The sequence below is a fragment of the Spermophilus citellus genome (assembly GCF_964194105.1).
Source record: "Spermophilus citellus genome assembly, chromosome: 4".
Classification (NCBI taxonomy): domain Eukaryota; kingdom Metazoa; phylum Chordata; class Mammalia; order Rodentia; family Sciuridae; genus Spermophilus; species Spermophilus citellus.
Genome location: NC_138185.1, coordinates 67,704,813 through 67,732,510, shown reverse-complemented (window position 1 = coordinate 67,732,510; position 27,698 = coordinate 67,704,813). Strand labels below are relative to the sequence as shown.

Sequence of the window (27,698 nt, the reverse complement as noted above, 5' to 3'; positions counted from 1 at the left end):
CTTAGGGACGGGCCCCAGTTAAAGGATGTCCTGGTGACCTTCAATTATCTCCAAAAGTTATCTCCAAAAGATGAGCTAGCTTTTTTTTTTTTCCTGGAAGAGCGGAGACTTTGTGCCCCTCCCTAGTGGCAGATGCGGTCCAGATGTGGAGGGGCGGGGGACCTGGGACTGTGGTGACAGGGGTCCTGGTCGGAGGAAAGGAGGCGGTCAGCAGCCTTATAGCAATCTCAGGCCCCGCTCGACAGCCGTCGGAGCAGTGGCCTCCCTGCCTTCAGCCCCGAGGCCCGGGAGGAGTCCGGGCGGAGCCGCGGTTCGGGGGACCGCCTGCTAGGGGTTAGCGCGGGCGGAGTAGTGGTCGGGTCAGATTACTTCCCTTTAAAAGGGCTGAAAAGGAGGAGTCCCGTCCTGGTGAGGCAGTGACCGTGCAGCACGGCGTCGGGCCGCGCTCGGTGCCTGGGGAGGAGGCTCGGAGCCGCGAGTCCCGCGCGTGGCGGCCCCAGGCAAGTGGGGGGCGGTGGGAGAGGGGCGCGGGGCGGGGGAGCTGCGGGCCGTTGGTGGGCGGGAGCCCGAGGGGGCGAGCGAGCGAGCGAGCTTGAGACGCCGCGTGCGCAGAGCCGGACAGCTGCTGTGGACGACCCCCTTCTCAGATGGGTAAACTGAGGGCCAGGGAGCGCCAAGGATTCTCTTGGCCAAGTTTCCTCCAAGATCTCATGGCCAAGTGGGTTCCCCAGCGGGCTCTCAGAGGCTCAGAGGCCCTCCCCCTGGAGGGTCTCCAGGGTGTGGGGACAGCCGGAGTCTCGGTAGGAGCCGAGGGAGAACGGGCAGGGCAGGGCAGTGCAGGGTGGGGACGCAAGGTGAGCGCCGAGCGGCCGGCGAGGCGCCGCTGGGAGGGCTGGCAGCGGTAGGTGGGCGGAGCCAAAGGCGTGGGGAACCCTCAGCTGGCGCTCGGGGTCTCCTAGCGGTGGCTCCGGGGCGGGGCTAGGGGAGGCCCCTGGGCCAACCTTGACTTCCTGCCTCCTTTGGAAGCCCTCCGCCCCAGCCCTCGACCAATAGGAAGGGCACTCAGTTTTAAATGCCCATTTTATAACCCTGGTGTCCCCTGCTCGAATCACAACCTCATGCAGGTGCCGATTTTGTGGACGCGGAACTGAGTATTAGCGCCCTCCCTGGGGAGCAGCCGAGACAGGTGAAGGCTTGCATTGCAAACGGCGCTTGTTCTAGGGAACCCGGTCACCTCCAAAGTCCCCAGCTGTGCTTAAATCCAAACGGGAGTCATGAGGTTGGGTACCTTCTGATGGTGTCATATCCCAGAGTCACAAAGTGTCCCCAGGTTTCCCTGGGCCTCATTGATTCTCCTATGCAAGGGGAAAGTTGGACGGGTGGTCCCTCAGGTCATGTTTTTTTTTTTTGTTGTTGTTTGTTTTTGTTTTGTTTTGTTTTGTTTTGTTTTTAAGAGAGAGTGAGGGAGAGAGGGAGAGAGAGAGAATTTTTTTAATATTTATTTTTAGTTCTCGGCGGACACACATCTTTGTTGGTATGTGGTGCTGAGGATCGAACCAGGCCGCACGCATGCCAGGCGAGCGCGCTACCGCTTGAGCCACATCCCCAGCCCCCTCAGGTCATGTTTTGAAGAGAGGAGGTAGACATGCACGGTGGGGGTGTCCAGGAAGAAGTGGGGATGGGCTCGCATTCTACTGGAGGACTGGCCCTGCCCCATTACCCAGTGTGAGAGGAGCTGGGGAGGAGAGGAGAGAGGATGCTCTTTCTCTCCCAGTTGCCTGGGTCCAGGCCCAGCTCTCATCCTCTCTAGCGGGCCTCCCTATAGAGCCTGGGAGTCTGAGACTAGACCCGGACTTGTTTTGAGTACAACAAAGCTACTCAGAGATGGAAAAAGACAGGCTACACTCTTTGAGGCAGCCCAGTCCCCTGCCCTCATATTCCCCTAGAGCCTACAAACATTTAAAGCAAGTCCTCCAGCATGTATGGCAGGCCAGCTACTCACACTGAGGCCCTAGTGCCCTTATCCACACTGGCCAGCAGCCATCTATCCCCAGCCTGAGCCCAATCCTGGGTTTCTGTCACCAGAGGCCCTACAGTGGCCCCAGCCATAGCTCTAGAAGCAGGGCCAGGGTCCTCCACAAACCTGTGTGAGCCCCTGCTTACAGGAAGTTTCACTTCTCAGAACTGTGCCCTGCTCATGGTCCTGGCCTGACTAAAAGAATGTGTCTTCTGTTTAGGTCTTTAACTCTTCTGGGTTCTGCCACTAGAAATGGGCTGTATGGGAGGATGCTTTTGGTAGGCATATATAAATTTATAGAATCTGATGCTAACTAGATGTGTGGCCTTGGACAAGTCACTTAACCTCTCTGACCTCCATTTCCTTATCTGTAAAAAAGGATAATTATCCCAGCGTGGTACCTAGTAGATACTTTCATACTGATGAGAACTGCCAGAAAGGATCTTCAGCCCAGCATGGCCTCTCCATGGCTTCTGTACTCCCCCCAGCCCACAAGGACCCCTCTGTTCCCTCCCTCCCAAGTGCCTTGCATTGGGCTGCAGGGGCTCCATGGAGCCTGATGGGGTTCTCACAGGATGGACAATGTCGAAGGCTCCCATAGGAAGCACCCTGGGGTCTGGCCCAGGCCCAGCCAATGCAGCTGTGGTAGAGGCTGGAGCAGGGCAGGAGAAGGCCACGGTCAGAGTATACCCTGATGGGGCCCAGCCTTGTGCTTGCCCCCCCCCCACTGCTCCTTTAGGACTTCAGGTTGTCCCCTCACTCCCAGCCTGCCCAGCCCCATATTCCACAAATGGAGGCACTGAGGGAGAGTGGCCGGGGGCCTATCCAAGGAAACAGTGGTCTAGGATGCAGCCTGGGTCACCCAGCGGTTTCCTTGACTACCCATCCACTTTCAGGCCACAGCCCTTCCCAGCTCCTGGGTCTTTGTGCAACTTTACCCTCTCATCTGAGACAAGGCAGCTTCTTCCTTTCAGATGACATCTTCTGCACATGTGACCATGCCTACATCTTCTTTAGCACAACTGTTGGCAGTATGAGTGTTTTATTTTGTTTTGTTTTGTTCGTTTTTTGTCTTCTGATCTCAAATATCAGCAAGCTGGAAATGTAAGCCTATAGAGACGGGGTCTTGGTTGAGATGGGCTGGGTGGTCTTGGCTTCAACTCCAGCAAGAAATGAACAGTTTGGAAAAAAAGGCATGCATTTTACTCACCTGCAGAAAGATCCCATGCCAAAGACAGCCCTCAGGCGACAGCACCCCCAAATCATAAAGGGCACAGCAGTGGTTCCCAAGTGGGTGTAGCTGTAGAAGATGACTTTAAGTGAATAGGTTTGTTGTGGTGGTTGTTTTGTGATACTAGGGATTGAACCCAGGGGTGTTCTTCCACTGAGCTACACCCCCAGCTCTTTTTTAAAATTTTTGCTTTGAGACAGGGTCTCTCTAAGTTTCCCAGGCTGCCCTGGAACTTGCGATCCTCTGCCTCCCAAGTCACTGGGATGACAGGCACATGCCACCATGCCTCACTAAGATGAACATTTTTTAAGTTAATAGTCATGAGTTGATGTTTATCAGAAAAGAAATATAATTTAACACATCCAACCATGGTTTCATTGTCATTGTTACTCAAAAGGAAGCTAAGACAGAAAAAAATGAATTGATTTAAAGAAAATATTAAGTAAACAATGTGCAGACAGATCACAAAAAGTGGTTCACATGCACCATCTGGGAGTTCGGGAAGGAGTGTGGTGACAGGACCTGCCCTAAGCTGGAGCTCCACCTTTAACTGCTGTCTCTTATTTTCCTATTGGTGCCTCCATTTTACAAGCCTGTCTGCTGTTGCTAGGTGCTGTGCCCGGGTGGGGCTTGGATGCACACCGTGCTACCCCTATGGGGGCATGGGGAGGGCTGTTGGGGCAGCACCACTGAAGGGAGACTCCAGGACCAGTAGGCAGGTGATGTGGGAAGGGCTGGCAGCTTTCAGGCCCTGAGGGCCCAGCTTGTGTGCACATTGGTTCAAGGAGGAAAGAACTTAGTAGGCTTGAGGAACCCAAAGAGGCCAGCAGGGTGGAGATGGGGGTGAGGGCTCGAGATGAGTCGAAAGAATCATCTGGGATGGATCACTGCACCCATAGGCCATGGCAAGGATTATGGGTATTGTTGTTCATTTAGCCAGCATTGACGGGTGCTTAGGTCTCGTGGCAGGCTTCTGAACACAATGATGGCCTTTTTGTAAGTATTGTGATAGAGATGTGAACTGGAGGCCAGGGAATACAGATGGGAGAGGGGCTGCCATACACGACAAGACAGGGACATTTGAACTGGGTTTTGAAGGATGAATAGGAGTTTGACAGGAAGAAAGGGCAAGACATTCTTGGCAAAGGTACAGAGGTTAAAAAAAAAAATTGCCCAGAGGATTTGGGGAAATGCTGGCAGCTGGAGCCACAGTGGGAAATAGAAAGACAGACAGGCAGGAGGGTCAAGCTCACAGAAGATCATGAGGCCCAAGCCAGAGTGAGGTTTCATTCCAAAGGCATTGAGGTCCTTGGGACATAGTTTGTGTGGGAGAGTCACGCCCAGAATCTCAGGCAGATTCCTCTACTAAATGTGGTGGCAGGGTTGGGTGACAGTGAGAGGCAGCAGGGCCACCTCTGCCTGATGGGGGTGTGAAGGTGGCCAGGCCTGGGCCCAGGCTGGGGGCTGGAGGAAGGGCTGCAAAGCCTGCCCTCCTTCACTGCGCCCCTAGCCTGGGTTGGCATGGTGCCCAGAGCAGGGACCTCTCATGAGGGGGCCAGCTCAGGGCTTCCTGCTGTGCCAGATTGGAAGACCAGAGGCCCCTTTCCAAGAGAGAAGATTGCAGCCAGCTGGGCCCGTGGTCTGTGTCCAAAGCAAACAGGAAGAGACCACAGTGGGCCAGGCAGGGCCTTTTTCTTTGTTTGGAGAAGGGATTAGGCTGAATGGACTTGTGGGTGTTTCTACTGCAAAGGTGGGAGGGCTTTGTACCAACTAGGAGTTCGGGAAGGAGTGTGGGGACAGAAGATCTGCAGCAGGCCCAGTCACTTCTCAGAGTGAAGTTAGGGGCAGGGGGATGTGTGGCCCCTCAGCGGCCAGCCTGTCGGCACTGTGAAGATGGCCTTCCCTGGGCAAATTCCACTCTGAGCACATAATGAGTCACCCTTGGGGGCCACTATGCCCTCTGTCACTGTGCCCACACCAGAGCACTACCCCAGATGCTTGGCTTCCTGTCACTGCCCCTTGGCCATCAGCCCAGGCTTCGTGGGAGTGGCTACAGGTCCCTGCAGTGGGAAGCCCACTTTAATCTCACACCAAGGCCCCGGGGATGGGTCTCTGGAGGGAAAGGGAAATGTCAAATGTTCAGAGCACCCTCAGTCTGAGATGCGCACCTTCAGGATTCCCCCCAAAGAGCCTACGCACACACCCCAGCCTCCATGGACCAGATGAGAGTGGCCATCGTTCACTGTTCACTCCACATTTTGGGCCTGAATGAGTTAATCTAGTTGGCCTTTCAACTAATGCACATGTTTATTTAACAAGACTTCGTGTGGCCGTGGGCTGGCAGGAGGTGGGAGATGAATGAGACCCTCAGGAGCAGACAGACGCGCGAGCCCTGGATGCTTGCGCCTGCCCAGAGTTCTGCACATCTACGGAGGCTGGGGAAGGCTCAAGAGGGTGAACCCTTCTCCTGGAGCATGTGTGGGACAGGGATAGGGCGGAGTGAAGGCTCCAAAGACATCAGTAAGGAATTTCCCCTGGATTGAGTCATTCGTTCACCCATTCATCCATCTATCCACCCACCCACCCACCCACCCATTCACATACCCACTTCTCCACATGTGCATTCTCTCAATAAATGTATCCTGAGCACCTACCGCATGCTAGGCATCAAGCCACCCTTGGGGGCCACAGCCAAGGTCCTGCTCCTGCAGGGCCTGTAATCCATGACTCAAGTCATCATCATACAGATCAAGTGGAAACCTGTGCTGAGTTTTAGGGCTTTGAAGAAGAGATTTATGATGGTAATGGCTTGTCAGGGAGGTCAGCATGGTTTCTCTGAGGAAAACTTGAAAGATGAGCAGGGATTAACTCAGGCAAAAGGGAAGAAAATTCAATCCAGGCAGCTGGAACAGAATGTGCAAAGGCCCTGTGGTGGTGGGGCTGGATGAAAGCCAGAGTGTCTGGAATATTGTTGGAGGGGAAAGTGGTGGGAACCAGATTGGGAAGTGGTCGGGCTAACTGCTTCTGGACTTGTGGGCCCCTTGAAAAGGGGTGGTCTGGGTTCTATAGAGTAAAAGGAAGACTTTAAGCAGTGGAAGAAAATTATCCAATGTGTGTGGTGAAGAGTTTTGAAGGCCCTGGAAGATGAAGGGAGTCCATGAGGGTACAGCAGGGTCCACCTCAAGGACGTGGTTTGTTGGGGATGAAGTGGACACGGTGGTGAGTGTCGGACTGTGTCGAGAGACCCGGCTGGTGGATGAGAAGGACAATCAGTGAACATAGTTTTCCTGTGTGGGCATATTTTATTAAGTATAAGTAATCTCTTCATTTTTAACAACAATAGAAAAAAAAAGGCAGCACTGAGCTCGGGTGAGAAGGATGGAAATGTCTGCTAGGTTCTACTATGGGGTGTTTAATGATTTCTCCTTAAATCTGTTGTACAAACCTGAGATATAGATACTGTAAAGGTCACATACGGGAAGAACTTTAGTTTCCAACTTGTTTATTTTATTTTTTAAATTTTTTTTTAGTTGTAGATGGACACAATACCTTTATTTATTTTTATGTGGTGCTGAGGATCAAATCCAGAGCCTCACATGTGCTAGGTGAGCGCTCTACCACTGAGCTCCAGCCCCAGCCCTCCAACTTCTTTTTTTTTTTTTTAAAGATAGAGAGAGAGAGAGAGAGAGAGAGAGAGAGAGAGAGAGAGAGAGAGAGAGAGAGAGAGAGAGAGAGAGAATTTTAATATTTATTTTTTAGTTCTTGGCGGACACAACATCTTTGTTGGTATGTGGTGCTGAGGATCGAACCCGGGCTGCACGCATGCCAGGCGAGCGCGCTACCGCTTGAGCCAAGTCCCCAGCCCCCCTCCAACTTCCTTACTTAAGAAAAAAAAAACAGCAGCCAGGTGGTGCACACCTGTCAGCCTGTCATCCCAGAGGCTTGGGAGGTGAGGCAGGAGGATCACAAGTTCAAAGCCAGCATCAGCAATTTAGCAAGGTGCCAAGCAACTCAGTGAAACTCTGCCTCTAAATAAAATACAAAAATTGGGTTCAGTGGCTGAGTGCCCCTGAGTTCAATCCCCAATACCAAAACAAACAAACAAACAAACAAAAAAAACCAAACCAAACAAAAACAAACAAAAAACCCAGGAAAACAACTCATTGCACTTTATTCAGGGAGCTAATTGAGGGGAAGGTTTTGGACAGAAAAGAAAAGGGAGGGGAATCGGAAGAAGGCAAGAGAGGCTAGGACCTTGTCGCTAAGGAGCCCCTGGCGTGTTTCCAGGGATCAGACCTAAAGGGAGATTTCTGAGTGTTTGTGACAGGGAGCTGGGAATAGCCTTCATTCTTCTCTGTGCATGTTCCTGATCTTGCTTCTGGGAAGTCCTTCCCTGACTCTGACTTCAATCCTGATGCTGTGCCCACCATCTCTGTTCACAGGCAGATCAGTGCCACCTGGCGCCTCCCTCTTCCTGCTGGGCCCACAGCCTACCGCCTGTCCTTCAGTCCTCCAGCCCGTCTCCCAACTGCCTGCAGCCTGTAACCAGACACCCTTTGCTTCCTACAGGCACCCCTGAGCCGAGCTCCGCACAGGTTCCTGGATCTCCTCTCTGGAGCCCTGGGCAGAGCGTGCCCCTGCCCAGGCCAGTGACCTTCGCCTGTCTGAGCCTTGGTTAATCTTTGCCCAGGCCAGTGGCGGTAGGGCTCCTCCCTCTGCAGGATATAAGTCTGGCCCAAGGCTGCTCCGTTCTCTGCCCAGACTGAGCCGCCCTGAGTGCCCTGCCACCCTCACCATGGCCAAGGGCTTCTACATCTCCAAGTCCCTAGGCATCCTGGGCATCCTTCTGGGCGTGGCAGCTCTGTGTACCATCGTTGCTCTATCTGTGGTGTACGCTCAGGAGAAGAACCGGAATGCTGAGAGCTTCACCGAAGCCCCCGAAATCTCCACTGTGGTCTCCACTACTGTCTCGGCCACCACTATGGACCAGAACCTTCCATGGAACCAGTACCGCCTGCCCATGTCTCTGATACCTGACTCCTACCAGGTGAAGCTGAGGCCTTACTTCACTCCCAATAAAGACGGCCTGTACATCTTTGAGGGCTCCAGCACCGTCCTCTTCACCTGCAAGGAAGCCACCAACGTCATCATCATCCACAGCAAAAAGCTCAACTACACAAGGAAACAGGAGCACATGGTGGTCTTGCGGGGCGTGGGTAACTCCCAGCCCCCTGCCATCGACAGGACTGAGCTGGTGGAGCGTACCGAGTACCTGGTGGTACACCTCAAGGGCTACCTGGAGGTGGGCCACAAGTATGAGATGGACACCGAGTTTCAGGGGGAGCTGGCCGATGACCTGGCAGGCTTCTACCGCAGCGAATACATGGATGGCAACGTGAAAAAGTAAGTTCCCTGGGTTGAGCTGCCCCTGGGGGCAGACTTGGGTCCCAAGGCCCACCAGAGGGTTTGCATTCAAGGCCTTAGAAACTTCTGGAGCCCTGGGATGGCCCAACATTTATCTCCAGCTGTGTGGATCAGATACACACCATGTGACAGAGTGGGAGGGCTTGCCTACCCCAATTCAGGGAGCCAGGCATGAGGGACAGAGGGGTCCCTTGGACAGACAGGAAAACCAAGGCTCAGAGGAGAGAAGCTTGCTGCAGTCCCCCAGCTAATACAGGGATTTAGACAGTCCTCGAACCTTGATCTCTCAGCCTGCTGGCCTGCCAGGGCCCCTGGGGGAGAGCGAGGGCAGGAGCCAGGCTGGAACAGCTGCCATGCACCCCTTCCCTGGTATGTCCTAGAGCACCCTAAAAACCCCAACATTGCCCCCCAGAATACCCTCTAACACGCTGGTTTGGGCAGAGTGGTGGCCACGACACAGATGCAGGCAGCAGATGCCCGGAAATCTTTCCCATGCTTTGATGAACCTGCCATGAAGGCCCAGTTTAGCATCACGCTCATCCACCCCAAGGACTACGTGGCTCTGTCTAACATGCTTCCCAAAGGTGAGCAGATTGGTCCCGGGAGCCGGCAACATGGGGCTGGGGTGCAGGGCAGAGGGTGCACCGTCCCACACTCATATGACCCCTGCATAGGTCCCAGTGTCCCATTGGATGGAGAACCCGACTGGTCTATCACTGAGTTCGAAACGACACCCAAGATGTCCACATACCTGTTGGCCTACATTGTCAGCGAATTCACAAAAGTGGAGACGCAGTCGCCCAATAATGTCCTGGTAAGAAGCTGTGCCCATGTGTTCTGGGCCCATACTGACCCAGGCTGGAGGAATATTTCCGTTTCCTCACCCCTCTGCCGGCTTCTGAATGGTTAGGCCACTGTTTGAGTCCCAGCTCTGAGTGATCCCAGGCAAGTGTCTTAAGTTCTTTGAACCTTGGTCTCTGCATCGGAAAAATGGGAACAATAGTTCCTCATCATGAAGAAAGTTCCCGACCACAGGTGCCAGACAGATGAGGGCTATGGCTCTCATTATCCCCAAAGGCCCCTCCCTAGGACCTAGGGCCCTCAGAGCACCCAAATTGTCCCTCTGCTGACCAGGCCTCTCAGTTTAACCTAGGCTTGGCATCTGGAGACCCCCCAGCCCACTGGGTCCTGTTACTCTGCCCTCTACACCAAGATCCAAGAGGGCACTTAGCCTCCCGCCTTCCATCCTCCCATTCTGCAGATCCGGATCTGGGCTCGACCCAGTGCTATCGATGAAGGCCATGGTGATTATGCCCTGAACGTGACAGGCCCCATCCTAAACTTCTTTGCTGGGCATTATGACACACCCTACCCACTTGAAAAATCTGGTGAGTCAGGGGTCTTGAAGCGGGAGGCAGTGGGCGCAGCTCCACACCGAGGCCACCCCACCAACCGCCTCTCCTCTGCAGACCAGATAGGCCTGCCTGACTTCAACGCTGGAGCCATGGAGAACTGGGGGCTGGTGACCTACCGGGAAAACGCCCTGCTGTTTGACCCTCTGTCCTCCTCCAGCACCAACAAGGAGCGGGTGGTCACTGTGATTGCTCATGAGCTGGCCCACCAGGTAGCCAGCCCCTGCACAGAGAGGGCAGAGAAGGGATCAGGGGCTCTGGGAGCAGATGGTACAGTTCTAACTCTGCCCTGAGTAGCTGAGAGGGGAAGAGGGTAGCACCTGGCGCAGTGGCAGGAGGGGCTCACCGTGCTGCCAGTAGAGTGCCCGGCCTGTGCCTGGCAGCTGCCTGGGGCTTGGTAAAGTGCTGTTAGGGAGCGACGCAGATGAACCCCCTTTCCCTCCCCACTCAGTGGTTTGGGAACCTGGTGACTGTGGAATGGTGGAATGACCTATGGCTGAACGAGGGCTTTGCCTCCTACGTGGAGTACCTGGGTGCCGACTATGCAGAGCCCACCTGGAATCTGGTGAGCCAGCCACCCTGGGGACTCGGGGGGAGGTAGAGGGATGCCTGGGTCACCCCCTCCCAGGCCAGTCTCCTGATGGCCATTGGCCATCTGCAGAAAGACCTCATAGTACTGAATGACGTGTACCGTGTGATGGCTGTGGATGCCCTGGCCTCGTCCCACCCGCTGTCCACCCCTGCCGAGGAGATCAACACACCGTCCCAGATCAGTGAGCTGTTTGATGCCATCTCCTACAGCAAGGTACTGCCCCAGCCTCCCTCTGGACCCTGAGACATGATGGGGTGTGGGGAGAGAGACAGGGATTCACCCTTCACAGGGCCTTTCCACACCTGGGGTCCTGGGGTTACCTGTCCCACACCCTTGGTCCACAGGGTCCTGGTAGCCCACAGCCTTCTGATTCTCCCTGTCGCCCCTACCCCAGGGTGCCTCGGTCCTCAGGATGCTCTCCAGCTTCCTGACAGAGAATCTATTCAAGAAAGGCCTGGCGGTGAGTATGGCACCCCTTGGCCAGCCCCTGGAGTGGGTTTCTATCAGCCCCAGTGCCCCAGCCAACCAGAGGGGAGCCTAGGGGCACTGGTCCAGTCCTCACGGTGGCCTGTCTCCACAGTCCTACCTTCATACCTTTGAGTACCAGAACACTGTCTACCAGGACCTGTGGCATCACCTGCAGGAGGTGAGTACCTGCCAGCCCTCCCAAACCTTTCTTTTTGCCCAAAGTCCCTGGGGACAGCACATGCCTGAGAGAATGTGTCCAGATCCCCTGCTTTCCAGCCCAGGCAGGTCACTGGGAGCCTCAGTTACTTACCTCTGAAATGGGTGGCTTGATGGCTTCCTGAAGGAGGTGTATGATGTCACTGGTCATGACCCCTCCTCTGCAGTCTGCCTCAGGCTCCAGCTGTGGAGCTCCATGGGGGGAGACTCAAGTTCCCCCATCCTTAATGATTGATGAGAACTTGGGCCCTCAGAGTTCACAAGTCTGAACCTTCCTCCCCCTGGAACTTTGGAGCCAGCCATTCAACTAACGAAGCGTTGCCGTTCTACCTGGGGGGAGACACACACACGTGCCTTAGTGTGGGCCCCTCCCGGTGCATCTTGCATACATCAGCACCCTCAGCACAACTCTGACCCCATGCTCCTACCCATCTTGCATTCCAAACCTGAGCAGCCCCTATCTGTGGGGCAGACTCTGACCACCACACCCTCTGGCCTTCCCAGAAGCCACTGCTTCCTGTCCTGCCACTCCTTGTGCTGTAGTCCTTCTTCTCCATTGTCCCATCATTTCCTCTCTGTTACCACTGCCCCCACCCCTTCTCTGCAGCTGTCACCCTTGTAGCCTCCTCAACCCCGGACAAGGCCTGTCCCCACACCGACATCCCCTCCAGAACCCTAGACCCCGGGCTTCCTCCAGCTCTCCCCGCCCATGGTTGCTGCTATCCTTCTAGTCCCCATGGTCAATCTCACCACAGTGGGAAGACCCAGGATCTGGCCACAGAGTCACAGCTTGGCTCTCTCCTGGCAAGTCTACGACCTAAAAGAAATGGGCCCCAGCGTGGTCCCCCTCCCTCATCCCCTGACTCTGTTGACAAGATGGTGCCACTGTTAGTTGTAGGTCCTCCCTCCACCTCCCTATGCCTTCCTCCCCTCCAGAGCACATCTCCACGCCTGACCCTGTCCAGCCTCCTCCCTCTGGCTCCCTTTCTCCCTGGGTCCCTTTCTGCAGGCTCTAGGCATCTTCTCCCCTCTCAGCCTTCCTCTTTCTGAAAAGCTCTTCTACCCTGCTCCTAGGTGCTTCTGATTATCAACACAGATTACCACTTTATGTTGTGGTTGTAAGAGCAATGCATGAACAGGGAAAGAGGTTTTTTAGAAAGACCCAAGAAGACAACACCCCAGCGGCCCCTAACCTCCTCCCATTCATTCCCTCTGGTCTGTGTGCACGTCCTTCACTCCCACCCCACCGTCGTCCTGTCCTTCACCCCGGCCTGGGAGCTGGTTTTCCTCCATCTCCATCTCCTCTTCCCTCTCAGCCTCTCCATGTTGTTCAGAAGAAGCCGTGGGCACCCTGGGCACCCTTCCCTGACACACACACATGCTTTAGTGTGGGCCCACAGTGGGGGCCGTGCAGATGTGCTGTGCTGATATGAAAGGAACCAGAGTTAGGAAGGTTCTCCAGCTTGCCCAGCACCGGGCCAGCTATGGAGAGGCAGAACCAAATGGGGACTTTAGCTCCTGCCTCCCACACAGGTGGCACCATGGGGTAGAGGCTGGAATCTGCAGGGGCTACCCTGGGTAGGTGGGGACTGAAGAACGGCAGTCCACTGATGGCCATGCTCTTGCCTTCTGCCCACAGGCAGTGAACAATCAGTCAGAAATCACTCTCCCTGACCGGGTGAGCAATATCATGGACCGCTGGATCCTGCAGATGGGCTTTCCAGTCATCACTGTGGACACCAGCAAAGGGGAAATCTCCCAGGAGCACTTCCTCCTTGACCCTGAGTCCAATGTCACCCGCCCCTCCCAGTTCAAGTGAGCCCCGAGGCCCAGGCCCAGTGAAGTGAGGTGGGCGGGGCAGAGGGAGGTTGCTGGGAAGGCCTCCTGACCACCATAGGACCTGGCCTACTGTGCTCCCAGCCCTGGTGGCTGGACACAGGCTCACTCTCTAGGGACAAGAGGATGGAAGCACTTTGTGCCAGAGTTGTGCAGAAGCTGGAAGCCTGGCAGGACCATTGTTTGCTAGCAATATCGAAAGCTGTCGCCTCTTGCCCCTAACCTCTGACTCTCTTGCTGCAGCTACCTGTGGATTGTGCCCATCACATCTATCAGAAATGGCATAGAGCAGGGTACATACTGGCTACAGAGTGTCCAGAAAGGTAATTCAGCCCTGCCCCAGTGGGAGGAGCCCCACCCCATACTTCTAGCTCCAGGGATTGGAGTGCGACTAAAGTGGTTTCCATCGTTATTTCAACAAATGGAGCTGACTTCTTTGGTTATAATGTCTACTTCGCTGCTGTCCAGCTGTGTGACCTTGGTTAAGTTACCATCCTTCACTGGTCTCCATTACCTTGTCTATAAAGTGGAGCTAAGAATAGTACCTAGGAGCTGGGGATGTGGCTCAAGCGGTAGCACGCTCGCCTGGCTGGCGTGCGCCCTGGGTTCGATCCTCAGCACTGCACACAAACAAAGATGTTGTGTCCGCCAATAACTAAAAAAATAAATATTAAAATGTTCTCTCTCTAAAAAAAAAAGAATAGTACCTATTCCTTTAGGTCATGTGAAGATTAAATGAGAATTCACGGCTGGCAATGTAGCTCAACAGAGTACTTTTCCCCGTATTGGAGAGAGAGAGAGAGAGAAGAGAGAGAGAGAGAGAGAGAGAGAGAGAATTCACATAAAATGCATAAACAACACCTGGTACATGGAATGAGCAGCACTACTTGGCCAGGCACTAAGGAAGTGAAGGTCAAGGCATGTCATTTTCGGCCTTAGCCAACTATAGGTAAAGGGAGGGCAGATGCAGTTAAAGACATTCTGGCACTGTGCTCAGGGATTTGCAGAGATAAGGTCAGGAATATGGGGACAGAGAGATTCAGTTTCCTGCGGAGGTTGGGGAAGGCTTCCTGGAAGAGGTGAGCTGTGTTGTAGAAGAAGAAGAGGGTCAGGTAGGCCCAGGGATCAGACCTTGCCAGCTCTGCTCTCTCCCTACAGCCCAGAACGAGCGTTTTAGAACGTCATCAGACAATGAATGGGTCCTGCTGAACCTCAACGTGACCGGCTATTACCTGGTGAATTATGACGAAAGCAACTGGAAGAAGATTCAGACTCAATTGCAGACAAATCTGTCGGTGGGTATCTCCCCCGCCCTCGCCCCAGGATGGACCACCAGACCTGCCCCACCCCCTGCAGCTGGCAGTGCACACTGAGGGGGCACATTGTCTTCCCTCCAGGCCATCCCTGTCATCAATCGGGCGCAGGTGATCCATGATTCCTTCAATTTGGCCAGGTGAGTGTCCTCATGGGCTCCGTTGGGCTGAGGCCCTGTGGCTGACTATAGGATGGGAGCCCTGCTCCCTCCACGGCCCTGAACGCATGCCAGGCACTGTGCAGAGGGCTCCCTGCACACCCCCCCTCTGTCCCCACATGCCCATTTCACAGATGAAAGATCTGATACTTAGAGTCGTACCACCTGGCTGCAGGTCACATGGTAGCCCAGGGTGGCCAGACTCAGGCCTGTGCAGTGCTCTGCTCATATCCTACTCCAAGACACCCAGCTTTTCCTGGGCACTGACTGTGTGCCAGACCACTATGCTAGGTGCTAAAGTAAACCTGAGGTGGGCGGGACAGCGGGGATACCGCACAGATAAACAAGTACTTATTTAGCTTATACTCTGTTTGCAGCGGGTTGCTAATTCTTTGACCTGAGCCACCCATAGACATGGACATTTGTGGATCAATGTGCACCAATGAGGGCCTAGAGGAGGGCAGAACAGAAAGCACTGACTTTTGGTCCTTTTTTTTTTTTTTTTTTTTTTTACTGGGAATTGAACCCAGGGGTGCTTTACCACTGAACTTTATCCCCAGCCCTTTTTATTTCTAATTCTGAAGACAGGATCTTGCTAAGTTGGTTAAGACCTTCCTAAATTGCTGAGGCTGGCCTGGAAATTATGATCCTCCTGCCTCAGTCTCCCCTGTTGCTGGGATTACAAGTGTGCACCACCATGCCTGGTGCTTTTTGTCTCACTTCTGTCTCTTATGAGCTGTGTGGCCTTGAGCAAGTCAGTTTATTTCTGTGAGCCTCAGTTTCTTCATCTGTAAAATGGGGATGATAAGGGAATGTGAATGGCACTGGGTCAGTGTGAGGGTCTGATTTATACTCCCGTATCACTCCTTCCCTCATGGCAAGTACTTGAGCTGGCTTAGCTGGGACCCTGGGAGGGGGGCAGGGAGAGGGCAGGGGTCCAGGGTCCAGATGCATCTTGAGAGCTTGGGCTATGGTTCTCCAGGTGTGCTGGGCTGGGTAGGGGTGCTTACTTGGTCCCTTCTCTTGGTCCACAGTGCTGGAAGGATCCCTGTCACTCTAGCGCTGGACAACACTCTTTTCCTGATTCAAGAGACAGAGTACATGCCCTGGGAGGCTGCCCTAAGCAGCCTGAACTACTTCAAGCTCATGTTTGACCGCTTCGAGGTCTACGGTCCCATGAAGGTACAGAGTTGAAGGGTGGGGTTCAAGAACCAGTTCAAGGGCTGAGGATATGGCTCAGTTGGTAGAGTGCTTGCCTTGCATGCACAAGGCCCTGGGTTCAATCCCCAGCACCACCAAAAAAAAAAAAAAAAAGAAGAAGAAGTTACTATAAGTATCACCTGGTCATGTTCTTTCCTGAGAGCAGGCCTGACCACGAGGTGAAAGGGAGTGGGTGGGGCACAGGAAAGACAGACTGCTAGCAAAGCTTGCTTTTGGAAGGCCCAGAATTAGCCATTGTTCTGGGAGACTGAAGACCCGTGTGGCCTTGGCAGCCCTTTCTTAGCCCCAGTTAACCCCTCTGTAAGGTGAGCAACCCTGCTTGCCCAGCCAGCAGGGCACACTGGTTTTAACAGGCTTTGATATATTTTAATTCAGAACACAGGGGCCTACTTTAGGGTTGATTCTCCCACCTAGGACATGAAAAAAGAAACTGGAGCTTGTTCAGGATGAAGGTACAGCATTGCAGCATTGCTTATTAAAAAAAAAAAAAAAGAAAAAAATGAACGGCTGGACACGTTGGTCCACATGTGTAATCCCAGTTATTTGGGACTCTGTCTCAAAATAAAAATAAAACAAAAAGGGCTGGTAGCTCAGTTGGGCATTGGTTCAGATAAACTAGAATATCCATTTGAAGGAGTATTACATAGTCACGAGATCATACTTGAAGAGTTTTTTTTTAAATATTTTTAAAATAATCTCTTAACATCCTGTTTTGGTAAATGAAGTTTTAACTCTTGCCTGCCTTCCCTGGGATTCTTTTGTCCTTCTAACATAGTTGCATTACAGTCCTTGGTGAAATCAATATTTGGCATTTGGTTTATTAAAATTATTTAAATATTCTCTACCTAGCCACCTAGAGTACTATATTTGTATTTTTCTTCTTTTTTTCTGTACACCTTCACAGACCTGTCAGGTCATTTGTGGGTGTTGTTTTTTCCTGGCCTGGTCAGCCCCCCTGCTCAGAGGACCCCTCTCCAGTGTTGCACCTTCCGCTTTCTGAACACCATGGATTCTTTCCTGGGTTTTCTCTTTCCTAGGGGAGCACATTTTCCAGAAGTTTTGAGAAAGGGTCATGAGAACAGGTTTTCTGGGGTAGTTTGTCTGAAACATCTTTATTCCAGCTTAGAGTTCAGCCAGGTTTAGAAATTTCTAGATTGGAAGTTACTCCTCAGAATGTTTAAGGTCTTGCCCTATTGACATCAGGTTCCCCTCATTGCTGCTGAAGAGCCCAGAACCTTTCCCATTTCTAGATCTTGGAATGTGGCCAGTTTTCCATCGTCTGGAAGCTTCTGGGCTCCCCCCTCTCTGTCCTGGTGCTCCTTGGTTTGGGTCTTTTCTCATTCTCCTTTTTTTTCCAACATGGACTCTCGGGTCCTGCGGTGAACATTCCTGCATCACTTCTCTAAACTCTCTTCCCTTGTTTTCCAGTTGTCTCTTTCTGCATCCCGTCAATACCTCTTACTTCTCTTGCGTTGGCCTCTAGCTTTCTGATCTCTTCTCTGTTCCGGCTTGTTGACTTGAACCCTCTAGGAGGGTTCCCCTAGATTTTGCACATCCCTTCACCTAGAGAAAGTTTCCATTTCTTCTTCCATGTTCCAGAATTTCTGAGTGCTCTTTCTGGTTCCAGTGTCCTATGTGATGTGATGCCTTCTGTTCATTCTTGGAGGATATTTATTGTCGTCTTTTTGAAGTTTTCTTTTTCTTCCCTTATTTCCGCTGAGTTTTCTGTTTGTTTTGGTCTCCTTTCAAGTTGGAGGCTGAACTTCCCTTTGGATTTCAGAGTGAGGCAATAAAAACTGATTGGAAGCCATGCTTGCTTTGGCAGCACAAATATTAAAATTGGAACAATATGAAGAAGGTTCATGGGGCCCCTGCACAAGGTTGTGAAATCATTAAGTGTTCCTTTTCTAATTTTGATATTGGGAATTAAACCCAGGGGTGCTTTACCACTGAGCTACATCCTCATTTTTCTTTTGAGATCGGGCTTCTGATGGGGTTGCTGAGGGTCTTGCTAAGTTGCTGAAACTGCCCTTGAACTTGTGATCCTCCTGCCTCAACCTCCCAAATCCCTGGGATTACAGGCATGTGCCACCGTGCCCATCAAGCAAGCATGCCATGTTTTTAAAAATTGAAAAGAGATTGGAAGCTCCATGGAGAAGAGGGGTTTGTGTTCTGGGCAGGTTCTTATTGCAGGGTGACCTGGTGGAATTGGGAACCCTCAAAAATTAAGGACTAGGGGTTTAACCTAGAGAGGGAGCATGTGCTTAGTGTGCAAGACCCTGGGTTCAATTCCCAGCACCAGAAACAAACAAATATATATATACACCTCTGACCCTCTTTGCCACCCCTCCCACTGTGTCTCGTGACCCCACATCTGGAGCTCCTCTGGCCCAGTGTCTTTCATAAGGAGAGTGGAGAGGTGTCACCTGCTACAAGGGAAGTGGGGCCTCGAGGTTGACCCACCCCTTCTGCAGGGTTTAGTTCCCGTCTCCATGTTGGTCGGTCATCCCTGTGTTGTCCCTAACATGCAGCTCCGTGGCCTCCTCAGAACAGTCCCTTCGATTCTGAGCCTTGTCACAGCAAGTTCCCCTACTGCAGCCACCCAACTGCAAACTCTCCCTCTCTGTCATGCCTGGTTCATCTCCCTCTGAGCTTCTCAGCTGCCTCAACTCTGCCGATGTTGTGCCCACCACTGGGTCTCCTGTCCTCTTTGAGGGTTGGTTCTTTTTACCTTTGGGTGTGGGTTCCGCTTGGCCCAGACGTCCATCAGCCATGTTGGACCAGAGTCTGCGAAGGATTTTAATGACATGGTGTAGGGCTGACATTACAAGGTTAGGTAAAAAGAGCAGCATGCACAATGATAGACGCACTAAGTCAAAATGAAAAATAATGTAAAAATAAGAAGGAATAAAGGACCAATTTGGAAATCATAGTTTGGTGGGCTTCTGGGTGTGTTTTATTTTCTGCAAATTCTTTCCTTTCTTTTCTAAATTCCCCACCATAAGCACGTATCTGAGGGGAAAACCCAGACCTTTATTTTAAGAAACGGCATTGCTTAGACACACCAGGCATAGGGGTGCATACTGTAATCCCAGCATCTGGGAGGCTGAGGCAGGAGGATTGAGAGTTCAAAGCAGGCTCAGCAACTTAGCAAGGACCTAAGCAACTCAGCGAGACTCTGTCTCTAAATATTAAAAAGTAGTTAAATGTCCCTGGGTTCCATCCCCAGTACCAAAGAAAGAAAGAAAGGTGGTGGGGAGAGGGAAGGAAAAAAGGCAGGAAGGGAGGGAGAGAGGGAGGGAACTCTGTTGCTTAGACAAAGAGGGTTAGAACCGGCTAAGACTGTGACAAGACTGTCAGTGGAGTGGTCTAAACCTAGCCATGTGCTCGTCCACTGGGGGCTGTCCAGCTATGGGCAAAACCCTGACCCCTCTCCTTACCAGCCTCTCCTCTACCTCCTGCCCACCTGACTGAAGTCCTGGGGGCCCTGACTGGTCAGTGCCACTCTTCAGAGCTCTTCGTGTGTTCTTTTTCTCAGAACTACCTGAAGAAGCAAGTGTCCCCACTCTTCAACTACTACCAAAACCTCACCGACTTCTGGACCCAGAGGCCACCAACCCTCATGGAACAGTGAGTGTGACTCTCATGGGTTTGGAAGTCAGGACTGACCCAGGGAGTCGAAAGCCATGCCTGGCGGGGTTCTCCCCTAGACCTCTGAACACCTGGCCCAGGTGAGGCCACCAGCAAAGAGAGACACCTGCCCAGGAGCGGGGATCCTTGTGGCCTGTGATCCTTTGTATAATCTGGCTTCATTATACAAAGGCTTGAACTAAACCTTCTGAGGTCACCCCACCAGCTTGGAGTCACCAGCTTCCAGGTGTTGAAACTGGCACTGGAGCCTGTACCTAGCCCTGTGGTTCCCCGGGCAGCTTTGAGAATCAAGGAAGTTCAGGGCCAAGGTGGAAGAAAACAGGGAGAGTCCCAGAAAGTCCGGTGGGCCGGGAGGTATGTCAGGAGTAACTTGCCAGCAGTCTGGGCCAGATGTGCTAATCATGTTACCCTGGGACAGATACAATGAGGTTAATGCCATCTCCACTGCCTGCGCCAATGGGATCGAGGAATGTGAGACAATGGTCACCAACCTTTTCAAGGAGTGGATGAAAAACCCCACCATCAACCCGTGAGTGTCTCGCCCGCATCTCCTCGGCCAGCCCTTATCTGTCTCTCAAGTGGGTTGGGAGCCCACAGCCCTGTCCTGAGCTGCCCCTCACTCCCCCCTCCCTGCTGCTGCTCTGCACCTGACACCCCCACCCCACAACAGGATCCACCCCAACCTGCGGTCCACCGTCTACTGCAACGCCATCTCCCAGGGTGGTGAGGAGGAGTGGGAGTTCGCCTGGCAGCAGTTCAGAAACGCCACCCTGGTAAATGAGGCTGACAAACTCCGAGCAGCCCTGGCCTGCACTAACGAGGTGTGGCTCCTGAACAGGTGAGCTGGGAAGGGCGGGGCTGCTCCCCACCTGGAAAACCTTCCAGGTCTCTGCTGTCCTCACAGGGCCCTCACACTGGCCTCACAAACCTGTGCAGTATTTCCCCCATTTTACAGATGAGGACACTGAGCCTCAGAGAAGCAAAGCATCTGACCCAGAGACCACGAGCTTTAATGAATGACAGAGCCAAGATTCAAACCCGAGTCTGGGCCCATGTCCTATGCTTTTTTTTAATAGCTGTGGCCTTTTAGCCCTTACATGACAACACATCTTCCTCTCTGTCAAGGGCTCTGGCCTGGCTGATCCTGTCCTGGACATCCAGCCAGGCACCCCTTCAAGCCCTTGCATGAGGGTTCCTCACTCCCTCTGTGTGCCTCATCTGTCATAACCTGGACCCCCATCAAGAAGAGCCACCGTCAGTGTCACCCTACCTTGTGCCAGGGCTCAGGACTCTAATACTCCTTCCTTCATTTATTCATTTAAAAAAAAATATTTGCAAGCTGGTACAGTGGTGGGTGCCTGTAATCCCAGTGACTTGGGAGGCTGAGGCAGGAGGATTCCAAGTTTGAGACCAACCTGGACATCTTAGTGAGACCCAGTCTCAAAGTAAAAAATAAAAAGGGCTGGAGAGGGGGCTCAGTGTTAAAGCGCTCCTGAGTTCAGTCACCAGTACCCCCATCAGGCATACCTTTGGCATTGCCAGTGAGCCTGTGACCCTGCTTAGGTGACTCAAGTTTCCTATCTACAGAGAAAGGTAGGATCAAGGGGTCCATTAGTCTTTGACACCACAAGGGGATGTTGAGAAGACACAGGAGAAGGTGATGGGTGTGAGAGCAGGGTGCTTTGCAGTTGGGGTTCTCTCTGCGACGTCTGACTGCAGCCCTTGGAGTGGTCACTATCCTGGCATCCTGCTCTTCCAGATACCTCAGCTACACCCTGAACCCTGACTACATCCGGAAGCAGGACGCTGTCTCCACTATCACCAGCATCACCAACAATGTCATAGGGCAAACTCTGGTCTGGGATTTTGTCAGGAGCAACTGGAAGAAGCTCTTTGAGGAGTGAGTCTGTGGTGAGGGTGTCAGGGCAGCAAGTATCAAGGCTGAGGTGCCTGGGTGTTCTGTGTGTGGGGGATGCCCCAGGAAGAGGGGGCACTGGGCAGGAGCCGTCCACCATGAACCTAGCTTGGGGCCTGGGGTGGGAGGCAGGCATGGAAAGACAGTGAGGTATGGGTTGTCCGTTTTCCCACTTGGAAAGAAAATGTGACTGCTAGAAGTCTCTAGAAAGAGGAGAGTCAGGGACACTGCAGACAAACCTGTGTTCAAGTCCCAATTCCCCAACATCCCTGTGGTACCTCCTTGGGCATATCATTTCATTTCAGCCATGCTCAAAGATTCCCAGGGCAGTCTTGAGGCTTCAGTCTTGGCTGCCAGGTAATGCGCCCCCGTCCTGGGCCCCGCTCACTGCACCCTTCTCTCCACCCTGCAGTTATGGTGGTGGCTCCTTCTCCTTCTCCAACCTCATCCAGGCGGTGACCCGGCGATTCTCCACCGAGTATGAGCTGCAGCAGGTAAGAAGCTGTCCCCCAGCCTGGACTCAGCCCAGGCACTTCCCAGCCTAAGGTGGCAGCCACCACTCAGCCTCAATGTCTATCACAGGGACTATGAGAAGAATGGCCAGACTTTGTGTCTGTCACAGGGAGCCCGGGCTGAGCAGCCAGACTTTGTAAATACTGGCAATTCTGTCAGAAAAAAAAAAAAAGCATATTGGAATTTAAAAAATATATTTATTGGGGGCTGGGGTTGTAGCTCAGAGGTAGAGCGCTCGCCTACCATGCGTGAGGCACCGGGTTCGATCCTCAGCACCACATAAAAATAAAGATATTGTCTACCTATAACTAAAAAATAAATTTTTTTTTTAAAAGAGAGAGTGGGGGGGGGAGAGAGAGAGAGAGAATTTTTAATATTTATTTTTTAGTTCTCGGCGGACACAACATCTTTATTGGTATGTGGTGCTGAGGATCGAACCCGGGCCGCACGCATGCCAGGCGAGCGCGCTACCGCTTGAGCCACATCCCCAGCCCCTAAAAAATAAATATTAAAAAAAAAAATATATATATATATATATTCAAATGTATGAATTGCCACGATCATTGTAATGTCATGTGTAGCTAATAAAAATATATATATATATATTTTTTAATGAGTGATTGAGACAAAGTCTCATAATGTAACCCAGACTGGCCTGAAACTCATGGGTTCAAGTGATCTTTCTGCTTCAGCCTCCTGAGTAGCCAGGACTATGTATCCAGCTACCTTTTTTTCCAAAAAGTGAGATATAATTCATGTACCATAAAACTCGCCACTTTAAGAACTTTTTTAGTATATTTGCAAGATTTATATAGCCATTGCTACTAACTCCAGACCATTTTTATCATTCCCTCCCCCAAGAAACCCTGTTCTCATTAACACTGGCTCCCCCCCAGCTCCTGGCAACCACTAATCTACTTCATGTGTCTATGATGGATTTGTCTTTTCTGGACATTTTGTAAAATGGAATCATATAATGATGACCATTTTCGTGGCTTCTGTCACTTGGATAGTGGGTGGTTTCCACTTTTGGGGTTATCATGAATAGTACTGCTGTAAACATTCATGGGAATTTTTTTGTGCAAACACATGTGTTTTCACTTCTCTTGGGTATACACCTAGCAGTGGGGTTGCTGCTCAGGCAATTGCTCTATGCTTAGCTTTTTTAGAAACTGCCAAAACGTTTTTCAAAGCAACTGTAACATTCCCAGGAGCAATGCATGAGGGTTAAATTTCTCTCTATCTTTAGTATCATTATGCTTTTGAGTTGCATTTCCCTAGTGACTAACAACATGATGTAGAGCACCTTTTTGTGTGGTTATTGACCATTTGTGTATCTTTGCAGCAGTTTCTATTCAAATCCTTTGCCCATTTTAAAATTGGGTTATAGCTGGGCATGGTGGCACACACCTGTAATCCCAGTGGCTTGGGAGTCTGAGGCAGGAGGATTTCGCATTCAAAGTCAGCCTCAGCAACTGCAAGGTGCTAAGCAACTCAGTGAGACCCTGTCTCTAAATAAAATACAAAATAGGGCTGGGGATGTGGATCAGTGGTCAAGTTCCCCTGAGTTCAATCCCTGATAACCCCACCCCACCCCCCCGAAAAAAAAAAAAAAAAAACTGGGATACTTAGCGCAGGCCTGTGATCCCTGACTCCAGAGGCTGAGGCAGGAGGATCACAAATTCAAGGCCAGTCTCAGCAACTTAGAGAGAACCTGTCTCAAACTAAAAAGGGATGGGGTTGTAGCTCATTGGTAGAGAGCCCCTGGGTTCAATTGGGGCCCCCCCTGACAAAATTTTTGTGTATGTGTGTGTGTTTGTCTTTTTATTGTTGAGTTAAGAGCTCTTTATATATCTTGAACACTAAATTCTTTTACCTGACACATGATTTGCAGAGATTTTCTCCCATTCTGAGGATTGTCTTTTTCCCTCTCTTGATAGTGTCTTTTGACAATTTTTTTTTGGTTGGTTGTGCTCTAGGTGTCGTATCTGAGAAACAATTGCCTAACCCAAGGTCACAAACTTTTATACCTATGGAATTTTAAAAGAGTTTTATTGCTTTTACTCTTATATGCAGCCATTTGATCATTTTGACTTTTTTTTTTTTTTTTTTTTGCATGGTGAGAGGTGGGGTCCAACTTCATTTATTTGCGTGTATGTGGCTAAGCCCTTGTCTCAGCACCATTTGTTAAAAGACTCTTCCCCACTGAATACTTTTGGCAAACTTGTTGAAATCATTTGACTATAAATGTAAGGATTTACAGCTAGAGTCTCAATTCCATTTCATTGACCTTTCTTCCTTCCTTCCTTCCTTCCTTCCTTCCTCCCTCCCTCCCTCCCTCCCTACCTCCCCCCCCCCCCCTCTCTCTTTCTTCTAGGGATTGAACTCAGGGGTGCGTCCCCAGCCCTTTTTTTGGATTTCATTTAGAGACAGGGTCTCAATGAGTTGCTAAGTGCCTGGCTAAATTGCTGAGACTTCCTGTCTCAGCCTTCTGAGCAGCTGGGATTACAGACATACACCATGGGCTGGCTTTGATATGTGTTTCTATCCGATGACAGCACCATACTGTCTCATTGTGGGTCATTGTGGGTCAGATCTACAAAAAAATTGATGTGAGTGAAATTGAAATTGGTGTGAGTCCTCCAACTTTGTTCATTTTCAAAATTGTTTTGGTTATTCTGGGATCCTTGCTTGCATTACCTTCTGAATTTTAAGATTGGTTTGTCAATTTCTGTAAAAAAAAAAAAAAGCAGTTTGGATTTTAATAGGGATTATATTGAATTTCTTTATCAATTTGGGGATTATTGACTTTTTAAATTTTTACTTTTTTAATTTTAATTTTTGTCTAACACATGCTAGGCAAGCATCCTACCACTGAATTACTTCCCCAGCCCCTTATAGACATCTTAATAAGATTAAATCTTCCAACCCGTGAACACAGATTTTACTTTTTGGTCCTGTTTTCCTTTTATTTAGGTGTTCTTTAATTACCTTCAATAGTGTTTTGTAGTTTTAACCAAAGTTTCAAGTCTTGTGCTGCTTCTGTCAAATTTATTCCTAAGTATTTTAGGTTTTGATGCTATTATAAATGGAATTTTTAAATTTCATTTTCAGACTTCATTGCCAGTGTGTAGGAGTACATTTGATTTTTATACATTGTTCTTGTATTTTACAACTTTGATAAATTGATTAGTAGCTCACTGGGGATTGAACCTAGGGCTTCCATCATGCTAGGCAAGCGCGTTACCACTGAGCTACATCTCAACCCTTCTAGTTAGTTCTTTTATGCATTTCTTAAAGGTTCTGTGTATACAAAATCATGTTATATGTTATCTGTGAACAGAGCGTTTTATTTGTTCCTTTTCAGATATCTTTTATTCCATTTTCTTACCTAATTGACCTGGCTAGAGTCTCTAGTACTGATACCTCTTTAATGTGTAATAGTATGTCTGTCTGTCTGTTTTTGGAGGGTACTGGGGATTGAATCCAGGGCTTTACCCTACTACTGAGTGACACACTCACCCCCACCCTTTTTTAAAGCTACATATTTATTGAAGCAACTGGAACACTTATGGTTTAGAAATTTCCACATGTTTGAATTGACTGTTGCTTCCATGTGGCATTTTTTAATTTGTCCCTTTCTCTCTTCTTGATTGGATTGAGATTATACAGGAGGATCAACTCAATGAAATATTGCAAAGAGAAGGCCAGATCCCTTCCCGAGCCAAGCTTTGCCTGAGGCTGTCATTTTGCAACCTCTGGATAGATTAGAACTTTGCCCCAGGGGAGGTGAAGGACTGGCCCTCCCTATGCAGGGATCAGGGTGTAGTCTCCAGTCCAGGCTACCTCCAGGTGGTAGTGAGAAGCCTGAGGACTGGGAGACCCAGACCTCGCTTGGAACCTGGTATAGTGGCACTTCCCTGTAATCCCAGCTACTCAGGTGGCTGAGGCTGGAGGATCGCAAGTTTAAGGACAGCCTCAACAACTTAGTGAGACCCTACCTCAAAAAATAAAAAATAAAAAAGGGTTGGGGATGTAGCTCAGTGGTAGAGCACCCCTAGGTTCAATCCCCAGTCCTCCCCAACCCCTCAAAAAAAGATCCAGTTTGGAACTGACCATCTTTGTTTTCCTGGCAGCTGGAGAAGTTCAAGATGGAGAACATGGACATTGGCTTTGGCTCAGGCACCCGGGCTCTGGAGCAAGCCCTGGAGAAGACGAAAGCCAATATCAAGTGGGTGAAGGAAAACAAGGAGACAGTGCTCAAGTGGTTCACAGAAAGAAGCCAATAATTGTTCCTGGTCCTCAAGCCACCTGGCCCCTAGTGAGGTGCCCATGACTCTCTGTCCCACCAGTCTGTGGCAGGGCCTCCATTTTCAGAGCCCGAGACACCAGTGTCCTCCCCTCAATGATGAAGTCTCTGGCCTGTGAGGCCTCTAGTTTCTAATAGCCAGGCTGTCACAAGCACCTCCCAGCCCCTGCCCCTTGTGCCAATCCCACCCCAGGCCCAGCATGGCACCTGTCACCCAGGGCCCTGGGGATGATCTCAGGGAAGCCCAGCTCTAGGGCCAGATGAGCAGAAGCCCTTGATGGACAATGGACGGTCTTGAGGGAGCCGCCCTGAACATTTTCTCACCTTCCCCACAAGACCCCAAAACTGAGGAATCAACAGGGCACCAGATCTGTATATTTTTTTCTAAGCGAAAATGTAAATAAAGGATTTCTAGATGAGCTTCCAGACATTACCAAGCAGGAGCACGAGTGGGTTAGCTGGGAGGCAGGACGCTGGGGTGCACGGGATGCACTATGGGGCTGGGACCCCAAAGAGCAAAGGAGAGGAGAGATGCTCAGCCTGCCAGCCCTCCCTACACCTGTGCAACGGTGTCTGCCTGCAGGTGCATTTCTTCCCAATTCTGCTGGCAGGATTGCAGTGCTGGGTGCTAGGAAATTCCTCAGAGGTGGAGGTTGGACAACTGTGGACACAGTGGCTCCCACAGGTGATGTGAGCTAGAACAGCTGTGGTGCCAAGCACAGAGCAGGTCCTGGCAGAGTGGAAGGTTTTTTAGAAGCACCCACCCTACACAAGGCGAGGGAGCAGGAAGCCAACTGCACCACTTTCCCTGCACTTCCACAACACCAGGGGCCCTGGGATAGTTGGGGAAAGGGTCAATGCATTGAAAGCAGAAAACCCAGGGTCCCAAGCCTGCAACCACCACTCACTGGCCAAGGGCATGTCCCACCACCTCTCCAGACTCCATGGGGGGTGGGATATCAATTTGTTAACAGGCTGTTTTGTAGAATGGAACGCAGAATAGAGTTGGGAGTAGAGGCAGGCAAGCCACCAAGGGAGCTATACCTCACCAGGAGTCAGGGCTGCAATCTGCAGGCCACCTCTGGCAGTTGGTGGTCCATGCTGAGAAGGTCTGAGGCTCCACGGTGCACACTGACCCTGTGGGGCATCTCTTGGCAAAGGGAGCCAGGTTGTAGGGCGCTCACTCTGGCCTCAGCTCCACTGGGCCCCGTGAACATCAAGGATGGTGATAGGGGAAGAAGGAAGTAACAAGACAGCCGCAGGCCTTCCTTGGGGGTCACCTCCACTGACACCCACAAGCTCCCCAGCTGGAATCTTGAAGGTCTGGCCTCAGATGGTGGCCCAGACACTCTTTTGGAGCAAGGGATCTAAACTCCTGAGCCTCGGTTTCCTCCTCCACACAATGAAGACAATAAAGGAGCC

At 51.2% G+C, this 27,698-nt stretch overlaps 1 protein-coding gene across 1 annotated transcript; it reads left to right on the top strand.

Annotated features, from left to right (window-relative positions):
- The first annotated feature begins 346 nt into the window (after positions 1-346).
- On the top strand, positions 347-26,716 carry ANPEP (alanyl aminopeptidase, membrane). The gene is made up of 21 exons (XM_081292224.1): positions 347-500; positions 7,818-8,651; positions 9,114-9,256; positions 9,347-9,486; positions 9,934-10,060; positions 10,142-10,296; positions 10,536-10,649; positions 10,746-10,889; positions 11,071-11,136; positions 11,257-11,322; positions 13,000-13,175; positions 13,440-13,519; positions 14,355-14,491; positions 14,594-14,649; positions 15,702-15,849; positions 19,427-19,518; positions 19,958-20,068; positions 20,210-20,377; positions 21,299-21,439; positions 21,867-21,948; positions 26,104-26,716. The coding sequence occupies exons 2-21, from the start codon at positions 8,044-8,046 to the stop codon at positions 26,254-26,256; spliced, it is 2,907 nt and encodes a 968-aa protein (XP_081148350.1). The 5' UTR covers positions 347-500; positions 7,818-8,043; the 3' UTR covers positions 26,257-26,716.
- The last annotated feature ends 982 nt before the right edge of the window (positions 26,717-27,698 follow it).

Excerpts from the sequence above, each read along its gene's own strand:
- ANPEP (XM_081292224.1), top strand. The coding sequence starts at position 8,044 with ATGGCCAAGGGCTTCTACATCTCCAAGTCCCTAGGCATCCTGGGCATC. Across the intron at positions 13,176-13,439 it reads ACCCGCCCCTCCCAGTTCAA|CTACCTGTGGATTGTGCCCA; the intron begins GTGAGCCCCGAG and ends CTCTTGCTGCAG. Across the intron at positions 21,949-26,103 it reads CCGAGTATGAGCTGCAGCAG|CTGGAGAAGTTCAAGATGGA; the intron begins GTAAGAAGCTGT and ends TTTTCCTGGCAG.